Below are 22,432 nucleotides of genomic sequence, written 5' to 3' on the forward strand. Positions count from 1 at the left end.
CCTCCTGCAGGCCCCACGCTGGGGATAGAGCCCGAAGTCCAGGCTTGTGCCCTGACTGGAATCCAATCAGGAGCCTTCAGTCCGTCGGCAGGCTGATGCTCTATCCACCAAGCCAAACCAGCTAGGGCCCTTAACATTTTCATAACTATTCTAAGACATGCATATGACGGGAATAACGTGCAAGCAAAATCATGTGTTTAAAACAAATTTTGTGAAATTAACCTGATTTTTATGCATTTTATTCACCACGTTTAGGTCTTCACCGGTTGGCTATTATTTTATTTTTTTTTTAATGGTGTCTCTAACCCTTAAGCACAGGGAGGATCCTAAAATCGTGTGCTTAGATACCTTGGGCAGCCCGAATTTTTGCCTTTGCTGCTCGGCTTGCACAGCGGGGTCTCGGAGGAGAGAGCCTCAGCCTCCAGCACTTCGCTCTGGCTCGCCGCCTGCAGCGCGAGACCCGCAGCCCACCGCGCATGTCAAAGCGCTGCCGCCTTCGAGATTGTATAAGGCCGTGCACATACATGTACGCGCCCACCCCCTCCCCCTCCCCCTCCCCCTCCAGAGCCCTTTCGTAAAGTATCATAGAAGCCCGGATGTGCGGGGGCCCGCGCGGGGGCCGGAGAGCGGGCTGGAGCGGGAACGGCGTGGGGGCCGGAGCGGGGGCCGGCGACAGAGGAGCTGCCGCGTACCCATGAGGCAGCGCGCGTAGTTATATACCCCGCCACCGCGGGCCGGGCAGCTCATTCGGCGCCGAGAGGCACTGGGGCGGCTGCTGTCGCAGTAGCCGCCGCCCAGTCTTTTCGCGCTCCTCCTTCCCTCCTTCCCTTTCTCCTCCTCCTTAGAGCCCCATTCGGGAGGGCCGGCTCCGCTCGCGGTAAGTGTCCGCCACCCCGCCTTCGCCTCGGGGAAGCGGGCGGAGGCTGTCGCCCGCGGCGGCGATCGCCGGGCCGAGGGGGCGGCCACGGAGGCCCGCGGGTGAGGAGGGGAGGCCGAGGGTCTGGACGCGGCGAGAGTCCAGAAGAGTCGAGGGCGCGCGCGGAGGAGGAGGAGGAGGAGGGGATGGCGGGGTGGCGCGGTGGCGCGGTGCCGGGTGGGCCACCATCTTGAGCCATCGCTGGCGGGGGGAGGGGGGATCGCGGGAAGGTAGCCGTTCAGTGGTGGGGGGTTCGGCGTGTGGCTCAGGCCGCGGTCGCGCGGGTTGCCGCCACTGCCTCTTTATAGTCTGGGGCCTGCGCGTGGCCGTGGGTTTTGGCTTTTCTTTCTGGAGACAACTCCCCTCGGTCTTTTGTACATTTGATGTCGATGTCTGAGGAGACCCGCTTCCCCCCCCCCCCCCCCCGAGTCTCTAAGGGAGGCGAGAGGAGGTTCCCAACTTAGAGGCTTCAGAGGCCCTCGGGGGCCGTCGTTTGCGTGTAGGTTTCCCCCACCCAGATTGCTGGGCGTCGAGTGCTCGCACCTCGCACCCTCGTTCTAGCGGCTAGAATCTAGCCAAAGGGACTTCGCTCCTCCTCATAGAAACCTCGCTCCATTCCGTTATTGTCTAGAGGAGAACAGCCTCGGGGAAGAAACGTGGAGTTAGAGACTCATTTTTTTTTTATTTTTTTTTTTAACAATGAGCCTTGCAGGTTTTACTTAATGGAAAAAATTATCTCATTCTGGGATTTTTATCCTTCTCGAGAGGCGGAGGGAGCTCCTTTTCACTTACCTCAAGTTTTAATGCTTTTGTGAAGGAGAAATTGGAATAAAATGTTAAGGGTAGCAGCTTCTTGCAGGCACAGGAAATCTTCAAGGGGTTCTCTTTGTTTGCAAAGATTTTTTTTCGTGGTTTTTATTTTTCATAGGCGGGCTCAAATTTCGCCTTTCCCCCCACCCCCACCTTTGGTCTGTGAGTTTTAATGTCTTTGAGTGCCATTAAATATAATCTTGAAACCAAGAAATAATGCTTTAAACACAAAAAGTCTTCTTAGCATTTGTGAGATGTCCCGCTTTGGGGGTTATTGTGAAAACTCAAACTGTCTCCTGAAGGATAGATTTTATTGAACTTATGAAGGCACTGGTTTGCTTATGAAATTAAGTTAGGGTTGTATGCCCTTGATGTTATAATAACATTGGTACAGATTCCACTATAATTGTATTCTGCATTTGTATATTTCATGGATTATTGCCCATTATGAGGTATTGATAGAACTATTTGGAAGGTGAGGAAACAGCCTAAGTAGAAGACTTTATAAAGTCATAATGGGTAGGAATTTATATATCTGGTTCTTAAACCTAAATCTTCTAATTCTTAAGACAATGTTCAATTTACTGTATTCACTTTTCATTGCAGTGAAGTGGTTGAGGAGAATAAACAAGGAGGCTCACACCCCCCAAAAAATCAAGAAATATTTTCAATTCCCCTTTTCTTTAAATTTTTATTTTCAATACTTCAGATATTTTAAACTTTTTGTATTTGAATAATATTGTTGTTATTTCCAAGCATTTTGAAAAGTTGGAGAATAGTCCATTGAAAAAAATTCAGATATTGAAAGGCTCCAAAATCCAGTTTCCCCCTTTCAACCTATTTTCCTCAGTTAAGTTTTCTAGTCTAATCCCATTTTCTTCAGCCCAGTGTTTTATTATTCAGCATCAACTTTTTTTTTTAGTTGAAGAGATGAGTAAGGGGAAAGGAATATATAATTCTGTATATCCTCTTCTCTCCCATTTGTTCTCTTTATTCAAGAGGGCATTTAGAGCCATCCAAAAATATTTTTGTTGCTGTTGTTACACTAATAGAAAAGGGGAAATACCTAAATGAATAAAATTTTTTGTAAATAAAAAGCAGTCCATAGTTTTAGTGACACATTATTGGAAAATTATGTTTAAAATATTTTTCATCTCAAAAGTAACTTGAAAGGTCAGAAATATTTATGACTTATTCATTAATTAAATATATAACTGAATATTTTTTCTGTCTTCCTACACCAAGAGGGACTTAAATATTTTTGGTTTTTAGGCAGGTTGTTTTAAATAATTACTCAAGAAGATGTTTACTCAGTAATTTATATTTTTTAAAAAAGTGTGTCTTGTCCTGGCTGGTGTGCTTAGTGGTTAGAGCATCAGCCTTTGAACTGAAGGGTCTGGTGTTCTTTATTTGTGACAGTATTTTAACAGTTCTTTACATGAACTAGAATTTGTTTTATTTTTAGTGCAAAGTACTGCACAATGATTTTTCATGTGCTTTATCTTCTCAGTAGGTATTACTGTTTTAATTTTACAGAAAAACTAAACTCAAAAAGGTTAATTAAGCATTCTGTACATTTGGCGACCAAAAATGGCAGACTCTAAATTCACAGTCATTTATTCAGCCCATGTCCAGTGTTCTCATCATTGTACTGCAGTTTTTACTTGACATTTCCCCTAGTGGATAAAATATATCCCTCTAAGATGTGTGTCAGTATCCAGCCTATCAAATATGCCCCCCCCCAAAAAAATCACAATCTTTGTACCCAATGATGATTGTTTGAATTTTATTGAGGAAAATGTTCTATTCGCTGTCTTTGGTCGCAAAGGTTATGCTGTTGGTGATATTTCTGTAGTCTCCTTTAAGGTTGTCAAAGTAGCCACTGTCTCTCTTTTGGCTTTATACAAAGGCAAGAAGGAAAGAACAAGATCTTAAGTTTTGATGGTGAAAACAGAGTAGTAATAGATTTTCATATATCAAAAAACAAAGTAATTAAGTAAAACTACAAAATCAATGCTATCTGAATCAGTGTTAATACATTGAACAAATAATATATTTTTATGAAACAAAGACACTGCCTATTTTTTAGTTTTTCATACCTATAATTCATATCTATCTGAACAATAGCAAGATTTTTCTATTTGAAACTTTTCAATACCTTCATTTCTGTAGCTAAATGTATTATTTAAATACTATCCCTCTGATATTTTATTAGTCAGCATCAATTAAAGTTACGACACTTGATGACAATGCAGTAGTAAATACAGACAAAAGCATGAGCACTCATAGGATCCAGCAATTCCACTTCTGGGTATTTATCCAAAGGGAACAAAAACATTAACTTGTAAAGATACACACACACACACACACACACACACACACACACACACTGTGTTTATTAAAGCATTATTTACAACTAGTTGCCTGTTGCACGAAATTCGTGTGTGAAGTGTGTGTGTGTGTGGGGGGTGTCCCTCTGGGAATAATGGGCAGTCAGATGTAGGGATTGGGCTTAAACTGGCAGTCAGACATTCCTCTCGCAATCCTGGACAGCTAGCTCCTAACTGCTCACCTGCCTGCCTGCCTGATCGCCCCTAACCACTCTGCCTTCCAGCCAGCTCTCCCCCAGCTTCCCCCAGCTGGCCTTCTTGCCAACTGCTTCCCCCTCCTCTCCACCTCCCATGCCTGCCTGCTCACCCCCAACTGCTTCCTCTGCCAGCCTGATCACCACCACTGCCTCCCAGCCCGCTCAACCCCAGCTGCCCCCCACTGTCAACCTGCTGGGCCCCTCTACTGGCCTGCTTGTCCCCAGTTGCCCTCTCCTCCTTGCCTGATCGCCCCTAACCGCCTCTGCCTCAGCCCTGCCACCCTGGTTTTGTCCAGAAAGATGTCTGGAAGGTCTCCCTGAAGGTCTCCCGGTCTAATTAGCGTATTACCCTTTTATTGGTATAGATAGCCAATGCATGGAAACAATCTAAGCATCTATGGGCAGATAAATGAATAGAGAAGATGTGATGTGGCGAGGTGTGTGTGTGTGTGTGTGTGTGTGTATTTTTAATAGCTTTATTGAGATCTTTCATATAACATACAATTCACACATTTGAAGTGTACAATTCATTGGTTTTTAGTGTGTTCACAGTGTTGAGAAAACACCACTACAATCAATTTTAGAATATTTTTAGATGGCCACTACTTTAATATATATATATAATATATATTATTGATTTCAGAGGAAGGGAGAGGGAGAGAGAGATAGAAACATCAATGATGGGAGAGAATCATTGATGGGCTGATGGGCTGCCTCCACATGCCCCACACAGGGGATCTGGCATGTGCCCTGACCGGGAAGTGAACCTTAACCTCCTGCTTCATAGGTGGAGGCTCAACCCCTGAGCCACACCAGCCAGGCTAGAATATTTTTATCACTCTCAAAAGAAATCCCACACCAATTTAGAGTCATTCCCCATCTCCCTCCAGCCCTCCCAGACCTAAGCAACCACTATTCTACTTTCTATCTTTATGAATTGGCTATTTCTGGGCATTTCATATAAGTGAAATCATAATATGTGGTCTTTTTTACTGGCTTCTTTCACTTACTATAATGTTCTCAAGATCCATTCATATTGTAGTATGTATTAGTACTTTATTCCTTTCTATGACTGAATATTATTTCATTATATAGATATGTCACATTTTGTTTATCTATTCATCAATCAGGCATTTGAATTGTTTTCACTTTTTGGTCATTACCAGTAATGCTGCTGTGAACATTTGTGTACAAATTTTTGTGTGGACATATGTTTTCAATTCTCTCTTGCCAAGATTGCCAATTGCTGAGTCATATGGTAACTTTATGTTTAATTTTGTGAGGAACTGTCAAAGTGTTTTTCCAGTGTCTGCACAATTTCATATTCCCACCACAGTGTATGAGGTGTCCCTTTTTTCCATATCCTTGCCAATTCTTGTTATTATTTGTCTTTTATTATTATTATTATTATAGCCATCCTAGTGGGTGTGAAATGGTATCCATTAAATTTTTAAGTATTTTTTCTTGTGATAAAATACACATAATGTACCATTTGAACTATTTTAATCCATTGTTTAAATTTTTTTTTTTGTAGAATGAACTCTTAAAAGAGTGTTGAATTTTAAATAAATCTGAAAATAAAAACTATCTAAATAGTAATTGCAACTACTTAAAGGCAATCTCCAAAATCTGAATGGGTGTGTTCCAAGAGTTGTTTGTCAGTTACTTGGAAGTCATTTACTTGAGATTTATTCCCCCACCCTCACAGGAACAGTATATTAAACATGGGCATAATGTCTCTGAGTCAACAGCTGGAATAGAGAGGTCTTTACTCTTCAGCCTATTTTAATGCCAACTCTGAGTTGCATAACCTAGACATCCTTTGGTTGCTATTATAGAAGCACCAAGGTTCTCACTGTACATTTTGCTGAATATTCCATTTTTTTAACAGATCTCCCACAGAATTCCTTGCTTTGGAACCAAAATTCTGAAATGATGATTTAAGAGTTTTTTTTGTGGTGATAGCTTTGAAGGGTTCAGCTATCTTAGTGGGTTTGCACAGCTTTAGACTGAAGTTGTGGTTCTAAATGGCACCTGAGTATTTCTGGCTTTTTTAGAGTGTTTGTGAATATATTAATTGAGACTCCTTGGTGGTTGCTATGGTCCCCAAAAGCCATCTCCATAATCATAGGCAGTAGATGGGACATGTTTATGTATACTATTTGTATATTTAGTACTCATTTTAAGATACTTGTGTCAATGGATATTTTATATGACCATCTAATAAAAGAGTTCTTTATGAGTCTCATGGGCTGTGCAGTTGTGACTCTTAAAAAAATATTCTATATTCTTGACATTAGTAGTATGTTCCTCATGCTGAGCAAGAATTGTCATGTATTTATCTACTTGACATGTGCATTACCTTAATTCTAGTTGCAGGACAAGTGATAACTATTCAAATAATTGAGTTGAAGAAATTTAATAGTCAAACTTCAGAATTACAGAAATTTACTTATGTATTGAATCACTAGAGATTCTTGTAGCAGTAATTCAAACATCTATAGCAGTAACTTCTTCTGGAGTTAAATTAGTTTATTTCCTCTTTGGTCTAGTGCAGGCTAAATTTGGAATTAGAAAAACTGGGAAAGCTTGCTTTTGCAGTCTGCGGATAAAGACAAATGTGAAGGCTCGATTAGTTGTTTATCCTAATATGTCAGATTTCTGATGTCTATTTTTTTTTACTTTTTTATTTTATAACAACTAGTTTTAAGTATGTTTATTTTATATGTAAAAATATGTTGTGCATGAGAATTCTGAACACAAATTCCTGTTTTAAAGAAAGCAAAAATGTTGATAATATTTAATGCACCACCTTTTATAAAAGCCTAAAGAATCATAGACATATAAGTTTGTAAACTTTTGAAGGCAAGGCTATGATTTATTCATCTTAATTATTTTTCTAGAACTGATCACATTACCTTGAGCACAGAAGGCAATGAGTAATTATTTTTAATCAATCTATGATGAAATTTATCCAGTTGCTTTTCTGATCCTTTTATTCATCATTGATAAGAAACCATAAAAGTAAAATAAAATTTTATTTGAACATGCTTTTGTATAATAATTACATTTATTTATGATATGAAGAATAACAGTTAAAAATTAATGTCAGTTAGTATTTCAAAATTCACATTTAATAAAACATATTGAAGGGTAATTACTCATTTTTATAAAAGGGTACCTTTCATAGATTATTTGTAATTTAATAATTCAGTAAGTTTCTTCAAGTAATAAATGCTTTGCACATTCAGCATTCTATTTATTAAATTTGCATTCATTCAGAAATGAACCAAATATGGAAAGTAAGTAGCATGTGTGTATATCAAACACATGAAACTCAAAAGGTAAGCTTTCCATAGGAGAAAAATATTAAATGTGTGTATATCTAATTTAACAAATCCACTCTAATAGTAGGTATGTTTATTTTATAGGTCAGGAAATTAAGACCTAACTTGCTACCTTGTCTGGAGTCATATGGTGAGTTTGCTGGAAATAGAAATCAGACCAAAGATTTCCGAATCCCAATTTTATGTTTCAATATTTGGTATTAAAGTGACTCATAAAATTGATTGTTGTTATATATTGGTGCTTAGGTGACTCTACAACTTGATGGATGACAATAATTCTTTTCAACCAAAAAGTAAGTATTGTTGCTGCAAGTGATACTAGTATGCGTGACTTTCTTACTTATAACCTTGCTTCATGAGAAAAGGTAAGAAAGGTATAGGTGGGCACAGTTTAAACACATGTATTAAATAATACATACTCATAGTTTAAAAAAAAGAGCAATATACAATAAAAAATGTTAGTAAACTAGAAATTAAATATTTCTTCATCCCCAGAGGTAATTACTAATATCGGTTTGGTATACATAATCAAACTTTTTTTTATATATATAGACAAACTAAATTATTTCTAAATAAAATGATAAAATTTTATTTTACTTTTATGGTTTCTTATCAATGATGAATAAAAGGAACAGAAAAGCGACTGGATAAATTTCATCATAGATTGATTAAAAATAATTACTCATTGCCTTCTGTGCTCAAGGTAACGTGATCAGTTCTATTATATGCCTTTTAAATAATTTTACTCAACAATATACCTTGAAATACAATATTTCGAAAGTGGCAGTACCTAGTTAAAACAATGAGAGAGATCTATAAACATAGATGTAAATGATTTTTTTATTATCAGTATACATGAGTAGCCCTCATTTTTAAATTTTTCCTTAATCCTTATTGTTGAAAGTATTACAGATGTCCCTTATCCAGCCCTTCCCCACACATTTGCCCATGGGCTATGTATATAAGATTTTTTTAATAATCTCTTCCCTCCTCTTCCCTTCCCTCTGAAATATGGCAGTCTGTTGAATGTTTCAGTGTCTCTGGATCTGTTTTGTTTGTAAAAGATAGCACTGCCTGACTTTGCTTAGTTTCTTAGCCTGTAAATTATCATATGTTAAGTGCCTAGTGTATATCCAGTAGACTATTGTGTGTAAGAGGAAATACAAAGGAAGAAGAAAACGTGTTCTTCACTGTTAAGGAGCTTACTTTGGAGTAAGACATGTACAGTTCAGGCACATTAATAGTGAGCAATTTGAGATCATGTATGATAAATTTTGAATTGCATTGAATATTCTATCAATGTAGTAAGAGGCAGAAGAAAAACAATGTTTAATGGTTTATTGAGGAAATTTTAATTGAACCAAGAGTTGGGAAGGGGCAGAGAATTAATATTTTGTTGATTATATGTGTGAAGTTAGGTACTTTGTGTGACATTTTCATAAATTTACCTTACCACTTTAATTAGGTTGATATTATACCATTATTAGAAGTGAGGAAACAGATCCAAGCAATTTCTCCAGAGTCATATGATTAGAAGTGGTGCAATGAAGATTTGAATTATTCAATTTGATGTCAAGTTCATGCTCTGTCTACTATACTTAATAATGTGGACAGTCTAAGGTAAGGAGGAAGGATATTATAGATGGAAGAAGCAGTACAAATGAGGGCTTCAAGGGACAAAATGAGGATCATATTTTCAAAGTATTCAAAATATGCAAATGCTAATCTATGAATTACTTTTTAATTTTATTTATAGCAAGCATATTAAACTTGAGGCCAGTCACCAGCTGCAAGTTTGACATGCCTGACTTAGAGCATTCTGCATGTATATGTATATTTTTTAAAGTATAGTTTAGAAAATAAAGGGACCAGTTCATAAAACTGGTTATATTTGGGAGGGTGGGAAGGTTTTCTGTTGTTGTTGTTTTCTTTTATTATAGGTGGACTACTAACCATGAAGCAACTTTATGCCAAGAAATCATTTAGGTATACCAGTATAAAAGGGGAAATATTAAAGCTTTTTAATAATAACACCAATACGCCGAAACCGGTTGGTTCAGTGGATAGAGCATCGGCCTGCGGACTGAAAGGTCCCGGGTTCGATTCTGGTCAAGGGCATGTGCCTTGGTTGCGGGTACATCCCCAGTGGGGGTGTGCAAGAGGCAGCTGATTGGTGATTCTCTCTCATCGATATTTCTAACTCTCTATCCCTCTCTCTTCCTCTCTGTGAAAAATCAGTAAAATATATTTTAAAAAAATAATAATAGCAATACGTTAAAGTGTTTCCAAATCATATTTACATAGCACCCTTTTTATTGTTAATTCTCACCTGAGGATATTTTTTCCATTGATTTTTTTAGAGAGTGGAAGGGAGAGAGGGAACGAGTGTGTGTGGTGGGGTACTAGGGGGGAAGGAGAGAGAAAGAAACATTGATTGGCTGCCTCCCAAATGCACCCCGACCTGGATCTAACTTGCAACCCAGGTACCTTCCTTTGACCTGGAACCAAACCCACAACCCTTTGGTGCTTGGGCCAATACCCTAACCACTGAGAGTACCAGCCAGTGTTACATAGTACATTTTAATTTTGAGTTAAAAGTAGAAATGACATTATTTTAACATAGTGATATTACCTTTAGAAATTACTGCATTTAAAGATGAAATACATGCCGAAACCGATTTGGCTCAGTGGATAGAGCGTCGGCTTGCGGACTGAAGGGTCCCGGATTTGATTCCAATCAATTGCATGTACCTTGGTTGCGGGCACATCCCCAGTAGGTGTGCAGGAGGCAGCTGGTCGATGATTCTCTCTCATCGATGTTTCTAACTCTCTATCCCTCTCTCTTCCTCTTTATAAAAAAATCAATAAAATATATTTTAAAAATTCTTTAAAAAATGAAATAAAGATGAAATACATATTTCATTGTCTTAAAAAATGTATTATTGTCTGAGCCAGAACCCTGGAATTATTTTTGTTTTAATTTTATTGTTTATTTGTTCTCACTCTACATATCTAACACCATTTCTATCCATCCATATAGCCATTATATTAATTATATTAATTAAGTGTTCCCTCAAATCTTTTTAAGAAAACAAAGTTCCTCCTTAAGTGTCTGATTTTTAAACCAGAACAATACATGCATAGCTTTAAAAATAAAAATAATCTTAAAGTTATAAATTGCATAACCATCATTTCTGAAGGGTGTAAAAGAACAAGAGAAAAAGTTGTGCACATGGGTTTGCATATGTTTTGGGTCTGTATATTCCCATGTTTTTTCAAGACACCCACTATTATTAGTTTAGCTGTTTTTCTAATCATCACTTCAATATTTATAAAATTTTAAAACACATAATGCTGTCTCTTGAATCATAAGTTTTTGCCATTATCTAATATATTCCTATTAAGTACTATGAAGAGTTTAGGTTTCTTATATTATCCCTACCCTCCAAGCACCTCCTATTGTAGTTATAGCTTAATTTTTGGTTAAATCCTATTTGATGTTTTTATTATGTTGACCTTAATAAAATTGTTCCCTGATGAGTATAGTACTATGGTATTATATGTTATAGATACATTTACTTTTTTTCTGTTTTTTTAAAAATATATTTTATTTCCGAAACCGGTTTGGCTCAGTGGATAGAGTGTCGGCCTGCGGACTGAAAGGTCGTGGGTTCGATTCCGGTCAAGGGCATGTACCTTGGTTGCAGGCACATCCCCAGTGGGGGATGTGCAGGAGGTGGCTGATCGATGTCTCTCTCTCATCGATGTTTCTAACTCTATCCCTCTACCTTTTTCTGTGTAAAAAATCAAAAATATTAAAAATAATAATAATAAAAATATATTTTATTGATTTCAGAGAGGAAGGGAGAGGAAGAGAGAGAGAGATAGAAACATCAATGATGAGAGGGAATCACTGATCCACTGCCTCCTGCTCGGCCCCCACTGGGGATCGAGCCCACAACCCAGGCATGTGCCCTTGACTGGAATCAAACCCGGGACCCTTCAGTCCTCAGACCCACTCTCTATCCACTGAGCCAAACCAGCTAGGGTACTTTTTTCTGTTTTAAAATATATTTATTTATTGATTTCAGAAAGGAAGGAAGAGGGAGAGAGAAATAGAAACAATGATAAGAAAGAATCATTCATTGGCTGCCTCCTGCATGTCCCCCACAACCTGAACATGTCCCCTTGACCAGAATCGAACCTGGGACTCTTCAGTCTGCAGGCCAACGTTCTATCCACTGAGCCAAAGCGGCTAGGGCTACTTTTTTCTGTTTTAAAAAATATAGGCATCAATTTAAATTTTTTATTTTTTAAAATTAGCTAAATTTAGTTAAGGCCTATAGCCAAGTTATCTCACACTCTTCTATGGCCTCTTAACTCAATTTTCTACATGGCAAAACTTGTAATCTATCAATTTAATTTTTAGTGTTTGTGTGTTTGTATGTTTTCTCCTGGAGACATTCCTCCTGGGGGTAATGTTCTCCTGCTCTACATTGCCTGGTTACTCTTTAGACCTGTTGAACAGCTATTGTCCTGGGACTTTCTTTTGTCTTTGCATTGTAATATATATTGTATATATCACATTTTCTGCATCCTGATCTTCCTCCTTTCTCTCTTTTTTTAAAATATATTTTATTGATTTTTTTACAGAGAGGAAGGGAGAGGGATAGAGTGTCAGAACATCGATGAGAGACAAACATTAATTAGCTGCCTCCTGCACACCTCCCACTGGGAATGTGCCCTCAACCAAGGTACATGCCCTTGACCAGAATCGAACCTGGGACCTCTCAGTCTGCAAGACAATGCTCTATCTACTGAGCCAAACTGGTCAGGGGTTCTTTTGTTGTTGTTTTTTGTTTGTTTGTTTGTTTGTTTTTAATATATTTTATATTGATTTTTTTACAGAGAGGAAGGGAGAAAGGATAGAGAGCTAGAAACATCAATGAGAAACATCAATCAGTTGCCTTCTTCACACTCCTCACTGGTTATGTGTGCAGGAGCCCTCAACCAAGTCATATGCCCCTGACTGGAATCGAACCTGGGACCCTTGAGTCCGCAGGCTGACACTCCATCCACTGAGCCAAACCGGTCAAGGCACTTTTTTTACTTTTTAAAAAATATGTTTTTAGCTGAAACCGGTTTGGCTCTGGATAGAGCGTTGACCTGCGGACTGAAAGGTCCTAGGCTCGATTCCGGTCAAGGGCATGTACCTTGGTTGAGGGCACATCCCCAGTGCAAGAGGCAGCTGATTGATGTTTCTCCCTCATCAATGTTTCTAGCTCTATCCTTCTCTCTTCCTTTCTGTAAAAAATCAATAAAAATATATTTTAAAAATATATTTTAAAAATATATGTGTGTGTATATATATATATATATGTGTGTGTGTGTGTGTGTGTGTGTGTGTGTGTGTGTATATATATATATATATATATATATATATATACACACACACACACATTTTTAAAAATTGATTTCAGAGAGGAAGGGAGAGGGAGAGACAGAAACATCAATGATGAGAAAGAATCATTGATGGGCTACTTCTTGCATGCCCACAATGGAGATTGAGCCACAACCCAGGCATGTGCCCTGACCCAGAATCGAACCGTGACCTCCTGATTCATAGGTTGATGCTCAACCACTGAGGCACACCAGCCAGGCCCTTTTTATTTTTTAAATTTTCATCCAAGGATTTGTTTATTTTAGAGAACAAGAAAGAGAGCATTGACATGAGAAACATCCATGGGTTGCCTCCGTTAAGCACCCCAACTGGGAATTGAACCTACAACCTTTTTGGTGTACTGACAATGCTCCAGCCAACTGAGCCACCTGGCTCTTCCTCCTTAAGTGTCATATTTTGGTGGATTCTTTCTAAGAACAGATGAATTGGGAGTAAATTTTATTTAATGTTTCTTGCCTTTATTTTTTATGAAAATATGTACCTTATGCTTAATGAAAATCTTGGCTGATTATACAATTCTAAATTGAAATCTATTTTTACTAAGACTTGTGAAAACAATATTCTTCTCTCTCTCCACTCTCACTCTCTCAGATGTCACAATATTCCCTTATCTTCAGCATTCTGAAATTTCACAATATGTCCCTCAACTGTTTCTTAATTATTGTGCTAGGTGCTGGTGAGCTCTTTCTATCTGGAAATTTATATCCTTAAGACCTGGAAATTTTTTATTGTATTTTTTCATTTGATTATATTCCCTCTCCTTTTTCTTTTTCTGGAACTTTTATTACGGTAGGTGAGTTGTAATTTTGAAATTTATTTGCCAACACACACGGTGGGCAAAATAGGTTTACAGTTGTGAGCACACAAAACAGTTTATTCTTGTATTATTATTTATTAAGTATATTATTTTCCATACAAACAACTATAACACTACTTTTGCTCAACCCTGTATATATATTTTAGTTCCAGTTATGGGACATTTACTCAACTATGGTATTTGGTTTTTTACTGAGTTTTGGCTGTATTATCGATATTATAATCTTTTTGTTTTCTAAATGTTACTTTTAATAGCTTTCTTGTCTTATCTCTCTAAAAATGTTAATTATATTCTCTCTAATTTTCCTGCCCTTTAAGATCTTTTATTGTGTTTTATTGTTTTTGTCTTTCACATTGGAAGTTTTAGTCATATTTCTGATGATCATTAGTTGTACATCCTTATTAAGAATGAGGCACCAAAATGATCATTTGCTCTGTCAGCACTATAGCTTGGTGGTATTCACAGTACTGTATGCTCTTTGCTTAGTTTCTTCATGTGAGAAATGTCTAGATCTATCCTAAGATGGAATAAGCCTTGGTTAACATTCTCTATTTTCAATGTAGCACCACATTCCTGCTTTGCTCTGTGCCTAGTATCCCTCAGTTTTTCTATTATATCTCCCACATGTTGCCTCTTATTCTTTACTTATCTCCCTTTTAGTTAATGTAGGAGTTGGGGGAGGGTTCAGATAATAGGTATAGGCAGTCCTTTTCATAGATATAATCATATTCTAGTTATAAAACTAAAACTCAGTTTGATTGGATTTTAATGTTCCTAAAATCTATTGGCCACTGTAAATAACTATTGTCATCCATTATTTATCTAGCTAGCATAATTTTACTAGTTTAGATATTAGAGATTGATTTTTATTTTCTTAATTTTGCTACTATTTTCTGATTATAAATATCAATTCAATAATTGCTATTCGGATTATCAAAGTATACATTAAATATACTATGTGTTGCAAGAAGTATTTTAAAAATAAGATTTGCTTCTCTCCTTTTGCAAATTAGATAATTCAAAAATGGCAGAACTCTTTATGGAATGTGAAGAGGAAGAACTGGAACCATGGCAGAAGAAAGTAGAAGAAAAGCAAGATGAGGAGGATGATGAGTTGATCTTTGTTGGAGAGATATCAAGTTCAAAACCAGCCATTTCAAGTAAGCATTAACTTTCAGTGAAGTTTTATAAGATGTTTCTAATGGAAAAATATGTGTGCTGTCTTATATGTCCTTGTTACTGTATAAGGTAAGAAGGAGCATAGAGGTCATTAATAATTTGTGAGAATCAGAGGGAGAATGTGGTTGGGACTTTTATTTAATGGCATTGTAAGCCTTCTGAGATTGGAAATCATAATTTTTAGTAGAACCAAGTAGCCTATTTACCTGTTTTTGTTTTTTGTTTTGTTAATTTGTCTTTTTTCCCCTAAAGCCCAAAAGTACCTAGAAAAGGAAATGTTTGGACTGCTTTGTTTAAAATACCAGAATACTAAATAAGTTTGTGTTAGCCTCTAAGGGGGTTCTCATATCACAGTGTCCTCTTGATTCATGGCTACAAAATGAACATACACTGCATGATTATACAATCTCTGGTCTGTGTATCTTCCAGCAACTCCTGATTATATTCATGAAGGAGGAGGGCATGGTGTTCAGCCTATGTACTTGGATGATACAAGCAGTCAGCACACTTAATCCTCATGCCTTTCTAGCAGAACATGACCAGTACCATTGTGGATTATTAGATTTCATTTATAGTAATTAGACTTATCATTATTATAATGTTAAAGTGAAGATATTGATGACATTTCTTTAAATATCCAATAATAAATGTGAATATCAGGGAGAAAGAGGAAACAGATTCTTTCCCATTGTAGTTACTTTTTTTTAAGCCAGGAGAATTTACAAAAGAATGTACCCAGCATACCAGTATTTTCTTACTTACCATGACAATGCATAATAGTATGGTTGAAAGACAAGTTTTTTTTGTTTTGTTTTGTTTTTCTGAAAGCCTAGTTCTTTCTTCTCCTGATTCTAAAGTTAAAATACTACTTCTATTCAGTTTCATCAGTGGTAGAATCATTTATTTAATTCTCAAAATTATTTCTTGTGGCAAATTGAAAAGTACTAAGTGGAGTGCCACTTCATGTATAAAACGAACTAGACATGGCTCTGTCCATTGTTCTCAATGATTAGAGCACTGGTCTGTACACTGAAAGGTAGTAGGTTCAATTCCTGGTCAAAGGCATGTACCTGGGTTGCAGGTTGACTCTCTGGCCCCGGTCAGGAAACCTTACCTTACATTCAGGAGGCAACCTATTCAATGTGACTCTCGCACAAATCATTCTTTTTTATGACCAACTAATATTTCATTGTATATATGTACCACAGCCTTTTTGTTTTGTCTTGTTAATTCTCACTGATGATTTTCCCCCCCATTGGTTTTTAAATTGTGTGGAAGGGAGGGAGGGAGGAGAAGGAGAAGAGAAACATTGATGCATCAGAGACACATTGATTATTGCCTCCCACACCTGCTCCAATTAGGGGCAGGGCTGGAACCTGCAAGCCAGGTACGTGCCCTTGACCAAAGAATTGAACCCAAGACCCTTCGGTGCAAGGGCCGATGTCCTAACTACCAAGTCACACTTGTCAGAGCTGTACCACAGCCTTTTTATCCATTCATCTATTGATGGGCACTTGGGTTGCTTCTATATTTTGGCTATCATAAGTAATGTTTCAATGAACATAAGGGTGCATATATTCTTTCAATTTAATATTCCAGGTTTCTTCAGACATATACCCAGAAGTAGAATCACTTCATTTTTAATTTTTTGAGAAAACTCCACACTGTTTTCCATAGTGGCTTCACCAATTTGCATTTGCACCAACAGAGCATGAGGGTTCCCTTTTCTACACATCCTTGCCAAAACTTGTTTTTTGATTTATGGATGATAGTCTTTCTGATAGGTGTGAGGTGGTTTTAATTTATATTTCTCTGATGATTAGTGACCATGAGCTTCTTTTCGTATGTCTTGGCCATCTGCATGCCCTCTTTTGAGAAGTATTTTTTTAGTGCCTCTGCCCTTTTTTTAATTGGATTGTTTTCTTGGTGTTAAGTTGTATGAGTTCTTTTTTTAATCTCACCTGAGGATATTTTTTCCATTGATTTCTAAAGAGAGTGGAAATAAGGGAGGATGGGGGGAAGGAGGAGGAGGGAGAGAGACAGACAGACAGGGAGGGGGAGAGAGACAGAGGGAGAGGGAGAGAGAGAGAGACTAATGTGAGAGAAATACATCTATTGGTTGCCTCCCACATGCGCCCCTACAAGGCTGGGGAACCTACAACCGAGGTACATGCCCTTGACTGGGAATAGAGCCCAAGACACTTAGGTCTAAAGGCTGATGCTCTAGCCACTGAGCAAACCTGGTCAGGGTGATTTGCATGAGTTCTTTATAAATTTTGTATAGTAACTCCTTATCTGATATAGCATTGGAGAATATTTTCTCCCATTCAGTAGGTTATCTTTTCATTTTGTTGATTATTTCATTTGTTATGCAAAGCCTTTTTAATTTGATTTGGTTTGGGATTTTTTAAATGTCTTATACCTTTTCCTGATTAGCAATTTTAGGCAAATCTCTACTGTTCCAAATTTTCATTTGATTCCTCAATAACCTTCAACTTATGGGTTCACATGAATACAAGAGTGAGCAATATTAAACTGATCCAGAGGATCATATCAGCCACAAATTTACTTTTGGTATAGTAGTAGATTTGAGATACTCTGATAAACTCTGGGTTCAATTTACTGTGCAGTCTCTGACAGTGTTCCTTTTAGAGTTCAGGAGTAATGGTACAGATAATCCAGTCAGTTTACCCATAATGAAACTTCTAGATTTTTAGGGATGTGAATGGGGCATGGGGACTAGGGGAGGGCTTGAGTCACAGGAACTTATGCATATATACAACCTTGTTCTATTATTATCTATTAAAGTCAAATAAGTTTTAAAATAAATTTATTTTTCAATTACAGTTTACTTTCAATATTGTTTTGTATTGGTTTTAGGTATACTGTATAGTGGTTAGACAATCATACACTTTACAAATTGTTCCCCCTCATATATCCAGTACCCATATGGCACCATACATATTTACTGCAATGTTATTTAATAGATTTCCTATGCTGTACTTTATATGCCCATGACTCTTTTATAACTACCAAACTGTACTTTTCAATCCTTTAACCTCTTTCACCCAGTCCTCCAAACCTCCTCCCCTCTGGTAATCACCAATCCGTTCTCTATGTATATGAGTGCATTTTAATTTTGTTTATTTGTTTATAATAACTGTAATTTTTATAGATATTTTGAACAGAGGTAACTCCAGCTCGTCTTCAAAGGCAATAAAGAATGAGGTACTCAGTCAAGGTAGAGTATTATTATGTTAATTTTAAAGTGAAATATTTTGAGAAAATTTCTTGTAGAGAAAAATATTTAATGTGTTGTATAATTTTAAAATATAGGTGTTCCTGATGCATTCAAGCCTACAAGTCCACACTACAAAGACCCAATATCAAATCCAGTGGCTGCCTTACCTAGATTTCATCCTCAACCTAAACCTTCACAAAGCTCTATTATTCAGAACGTGTCTAAATCTGTAAGTGTTTCTGAAACCACACAGTTAGCTCAAGGACACATTGGATATTATAATAACCTAGTTATTCTAACCCAGTTAGAATTATGGACTGTCATAGCTAGTCACCATTTTGGTAGAAGCATAATCACTATGAGAAAATATCCCCATCTTTATGATAGCTCAACCAATACTCAAAGTAATAACTGCAGGAACTAACTATCCAACCTGTTAATAAATCAGGCAATTACATTTAAACTAGAGGCCCAGTGCACTAGATTTGTGCACTGAGGGTGTGTCCTTCAGCCCAGCCTGCACCCTCTTGCAGTCCAGGACCCCTCAGGGGATGTCCGCCTAGCAGGCCTAAGCCAGGGAGTGGGCCTAAGCCAGTAGGTGGACATCCCCCGGGAGGTCCTTAGTGCTGCTGCAGACGTGGGAGAGGCTCTCACCACTGCCGCTGCACTCCCCAGCCATGAGCCAGGCTTCTGGCTAAGTGGCACTCCCCCTGTGGGAGCACACTGACCATCAGGGGGCAGCTCCTGCATTGAGTGTCTGCCCCCTGGTGGTCAGTACACGTTCAGCCGTTATGTTGATTTGAATATTAGGGTTTTATTATATAGGCTAGGTATAATATTGAAAACTATGCCATCTAAAAAGTATAATTAGTAATGAATATTGCATAATGGTAAAATTTTTAAGATGATCATTTAAACCAGGTATTCTTAATTAGAAGATTGTTCTAAGGTCATTGTTGCTGTTTATTTTGAAAACATACCTTCAGAACTTAGTATTTAACAGAAATAGGTAATGGTAATATTTAGTATTTGTTAGTCTGTTAATATCGATCTCTGTTCTAAATGCTATATATAAATTAATTTAATTCTTATGACTTCTCTAAGAGGGAGGCACAATAGTTATCCCCATTTTATAATTGAGAAAACTGAGGCTCAGAAAAGCTAAATAATTCACTGAAGACCATATATATAGCTAGTAAAAGATGAGTTTGAGATATCAATCCAAGTTAACCCAGAGTTTATTTTAAAAATTTCACATAAGCATATCTATCCATACATTTAGGTATATACTTTTAAAAATAGAAGCATTCTGCTTTAGCTGGTTTTGCTCAGTGGATAGAGCATTGGCCTGCAGAGTGAAGGTCCCAGGTTCGATTCCAGTCAAGGACACATGCCCAGGTTGTGGGCTCGATCCCCAGTAGGGAACATGCAGAAGGCAGCCAGTCAATGATTCTCTCTCATCATTGATGTTTCTATCTCACCCTCCTCTTTCCCTTCTCTGAAATCAATTTTAAAAAAAAAAAATTTTTAATAGAAGCATTCCCTAAGGGCAACAGTATAGACCTCAGACTATTGAGATTCCTTGAGACTCTTTCAGGGTTCAATGAAGTTAAAACTGTTGTAACAGTATTTGCTGTTTCACTTATCAACATTTGCACCGGTGCTACAAAAGCAATGGAGGGTAAGACTGCTAGTACCTTAATATGAATCAAGGCAATGGAACCAAACTATAATAGTATCTTTGTATTAGTGACTGTTGTGAACCCAGAGTAGAAATGTTTTCTTTAAGAATGTTTCATTTAAGAATATTCTTGAAGTAATAAATTTTTACTAATTTTATTAATGCTCAACCTTAAAATATACTTCTTTTTAAAAATTATGTGTGATGAAATGGGTAGGGTGCGTAAAGTATTTCTGTATGTGCAGTATAAGCACTTGAGAAAAAGCACTTGTGTGATTCAACTGCAAGCTGAACTTGCTGTTCTTTTTTAAAATATATTTTTATTGATTTTAGAGAGGAAGGGAGAAGGAAAGGTAGAAATTCAGTGATGAGAGAGAATCTAGTCGGCTGCCTCCTGGGGACTGAGCCTACAACCCAGGCATGTGCCCTGACTGGGAATTGAACCATGACCTTCTGATTCATAGATCGATGCTCAACCACTGAACCATGCCAGCTGGGCCCACTTTTTTTTTTTTTTAATGGAATGCCATTTTTACTTTAAGGAAAGATTACAAAGCACATATATTAATTACTCATTGGTGCATAAAAATACCATAAACTTAGAAGCTTAAAGCAATATACACTTATTATCTCATGATTTCTGTAAGTCAGGAGTCATGGCATGGCTTAACTGGGTCCTCTGCTTCAAGGGTTCATGAAGCTGCAATCAAGGTATTTGCCAGAGCTGGGTTGTACTGGGAACCCTGCTTAAGCATACTTAAGCTTACCTATTTATAAAATTAGATATAATATTAGGCCTTTATTAGTACTGTTATGACAACTACTTGGTAGAATACATGTTGTGAAAGAGGCAAGTACATTTTAAATAGACAATAATTGGTGGCTCTTACTTCAGTTGGAAAGTTGAATAACCTGAACCTTAGAAGTGACTTGCCCAAGGTTTCAGTTAAATAAATGGACAAGTTTTCTGAATCCCCAGTAATTCCCAATTAGAGAATTATTTTAACATGTTATTTGTTGAATAATGTGTCTACTCTTTGAAATGGTGGTACTTAATTGACCAGATTTATCACCTAGGAAAGGGTTTAAAGTATTAATTTTATTTGGAGGAACTTCTGTTAAAGAACTATTATGGATCATCGCTAGTGAATATTTTCCATTTCTAAGAACAGATATTTTGAAAAAATCTATCTTGCAGTAATAATGTGCTTGGTTACAATTAAGTCTAAAGTCATTATTGAGTTTATGTAAACACACAGTAAGACTCAAATGCAGAAATCTGCCTGCTATGCCTCAAATTATAGGAATGGAATGGCTTGGGTCACTTCAATATCTGTCTCATTACTTAAGAAACCTATGTCAATAGAAAACTTAGGAGCAAAGTAAGATTCTTAAAACCTGGTTGTGTCTCAGCTTTAAGCACAAAACACTCAAGATTCTTATATCCCCATTTTAAAGGTAATATATATAGGAGGTAGAAAAGAAACAAGAGAATGCAAGGGTATTTTGCTATTGTTTCTGCAAATGGTTAGTGTAGTATATATCGATAGAATAATAATCAATTAGGATTATATTTTATACACATATCTGTTCTTTTTTCACTGAAATTTATATTGGAAACATTTTTCTTTGTCATTGGATATTTCTCAAAAATATGTTGCATGATAATATGTCATTTAATTTATTTTACCATTCCTCCATTGTTGGACATACAGGTTTTGATTTTTTGCTATAGCAAATAATTTTCCATTAAATATTTTCATTTCCTTAGCATAAATTTGTGGAAGCAGAATATTTGAAATAAGTAGATCAAAGGATATGAACTTTTTAAAGCCCTTAATAGATACTGCCAAAATTTTCTTGCAGAAAAGCTTGCCAAAATATAACCTCTACTTTGCCAATAATGTGATTGTTTTAACTAAATTTTTATTTCAAACTAATTTTCTATTCCTAGAAAAATTATTTTAATAATCCAGAAAGTTCACATATATTCCTTATTCGGTAGATGCTAATTTGACAGAGTAATAATTACCTTTGTGTTTTTTAATCATTTTTTATGGTAGTGGCATACAGTTAAAATTACATTTATAAATGTTTATGAAATAATTGTAACTTTCACAGTCATTTATAAGGAGTTCATCACAAGTTGAGATGGATGATTCTTCTGATTTACTGTTTGACCTGACCCAGGACACAATACCATCATCCCAAGGCGGATCGAAAGTTTATACAGAAGGTTTGGTTTATAACTTTTTAGAAATATAATAAAGAGAGAACTGATTAATATACATATAGAATGAATGTCTACTTTGAAACTCATACCTTTGGGTTAAGTTTTTCATACATTGTAAGATGGAAGTTAATAGTTTCTGTTGCTTTCTTGGGTGGTTTTA

General features: G+C 36.9%; 1 protein-coding gene across 5 annotated transcripts in view; it reads left to right on the forward strand.

Annotated features, from left to right (window-relative positions):
* The first annotated feature begins 746 nt into the window (after positions 1 to 746).
* Positions 747 to 22,432, forward strand: part of ZNF280C (zinc finger protein 280C) — a 52,051-nt gene continuing 30,365 nt past the window's right edge. For 3 of the 5 annotated variants that reach the window (XM_036443385.2, XM_036443389.2, XM_036443391.2), the window contains exons 1-7: positions 747 to 877; positions 7,745 to 7,790; positions 7,907 to 7,953; positions 14,952 to 15,098; positions 18,293 to 18,358; positions 18,454 to 18,587; positions 22,161 to 22,275. In XM_036443385.2, coding sequence (XP_036299278.1) covers positions 7,923 to 7,953; positions 14,952 to 15,098; positions 18,293 to 18,358; positions 18,454 to 18,587; positions 22,161 to 22,275 — 493 coding nt within the window. In that variant the 5' untranslated portion in view covers positions 747 to 877; positions 7,745 to 7,790; positions 7,907 to 7,922. Of the gene's footprint in view, positions 878 to 952; positions 979 to 7,744; positions 7,791 to 7,906; positions 7,954 to 9,125; positions 9,281 to 14,951; positions 15,099 to 18,292; positions 18,359 to 18,453; positions 18,588 to 22,160; positions 22,276 to 22,432 lie in introns of those variants that run through there. The other 2 variants (XM_036443386.2, XM_045583529.1) reach the window with 2 other exon arrangements.

This window comes from Pipistrellus kuhlii, unplaced genomic scaffold, assembly GCF_014108245.1.
Source record: "Pipistrellus kuhlii isolate mPipKuh1 unplaced genomic scaffold, mPipKuh1.p scaffold_m20_p_19, whole genome shotgun sequence".
Taxonomy (NCBI): Eukaryota; Metazoa; Chordata; class Mammalia; order Chiroptera; family Vespertilionidae; genus Pipistrellus; species Pipistrellus kuhlii.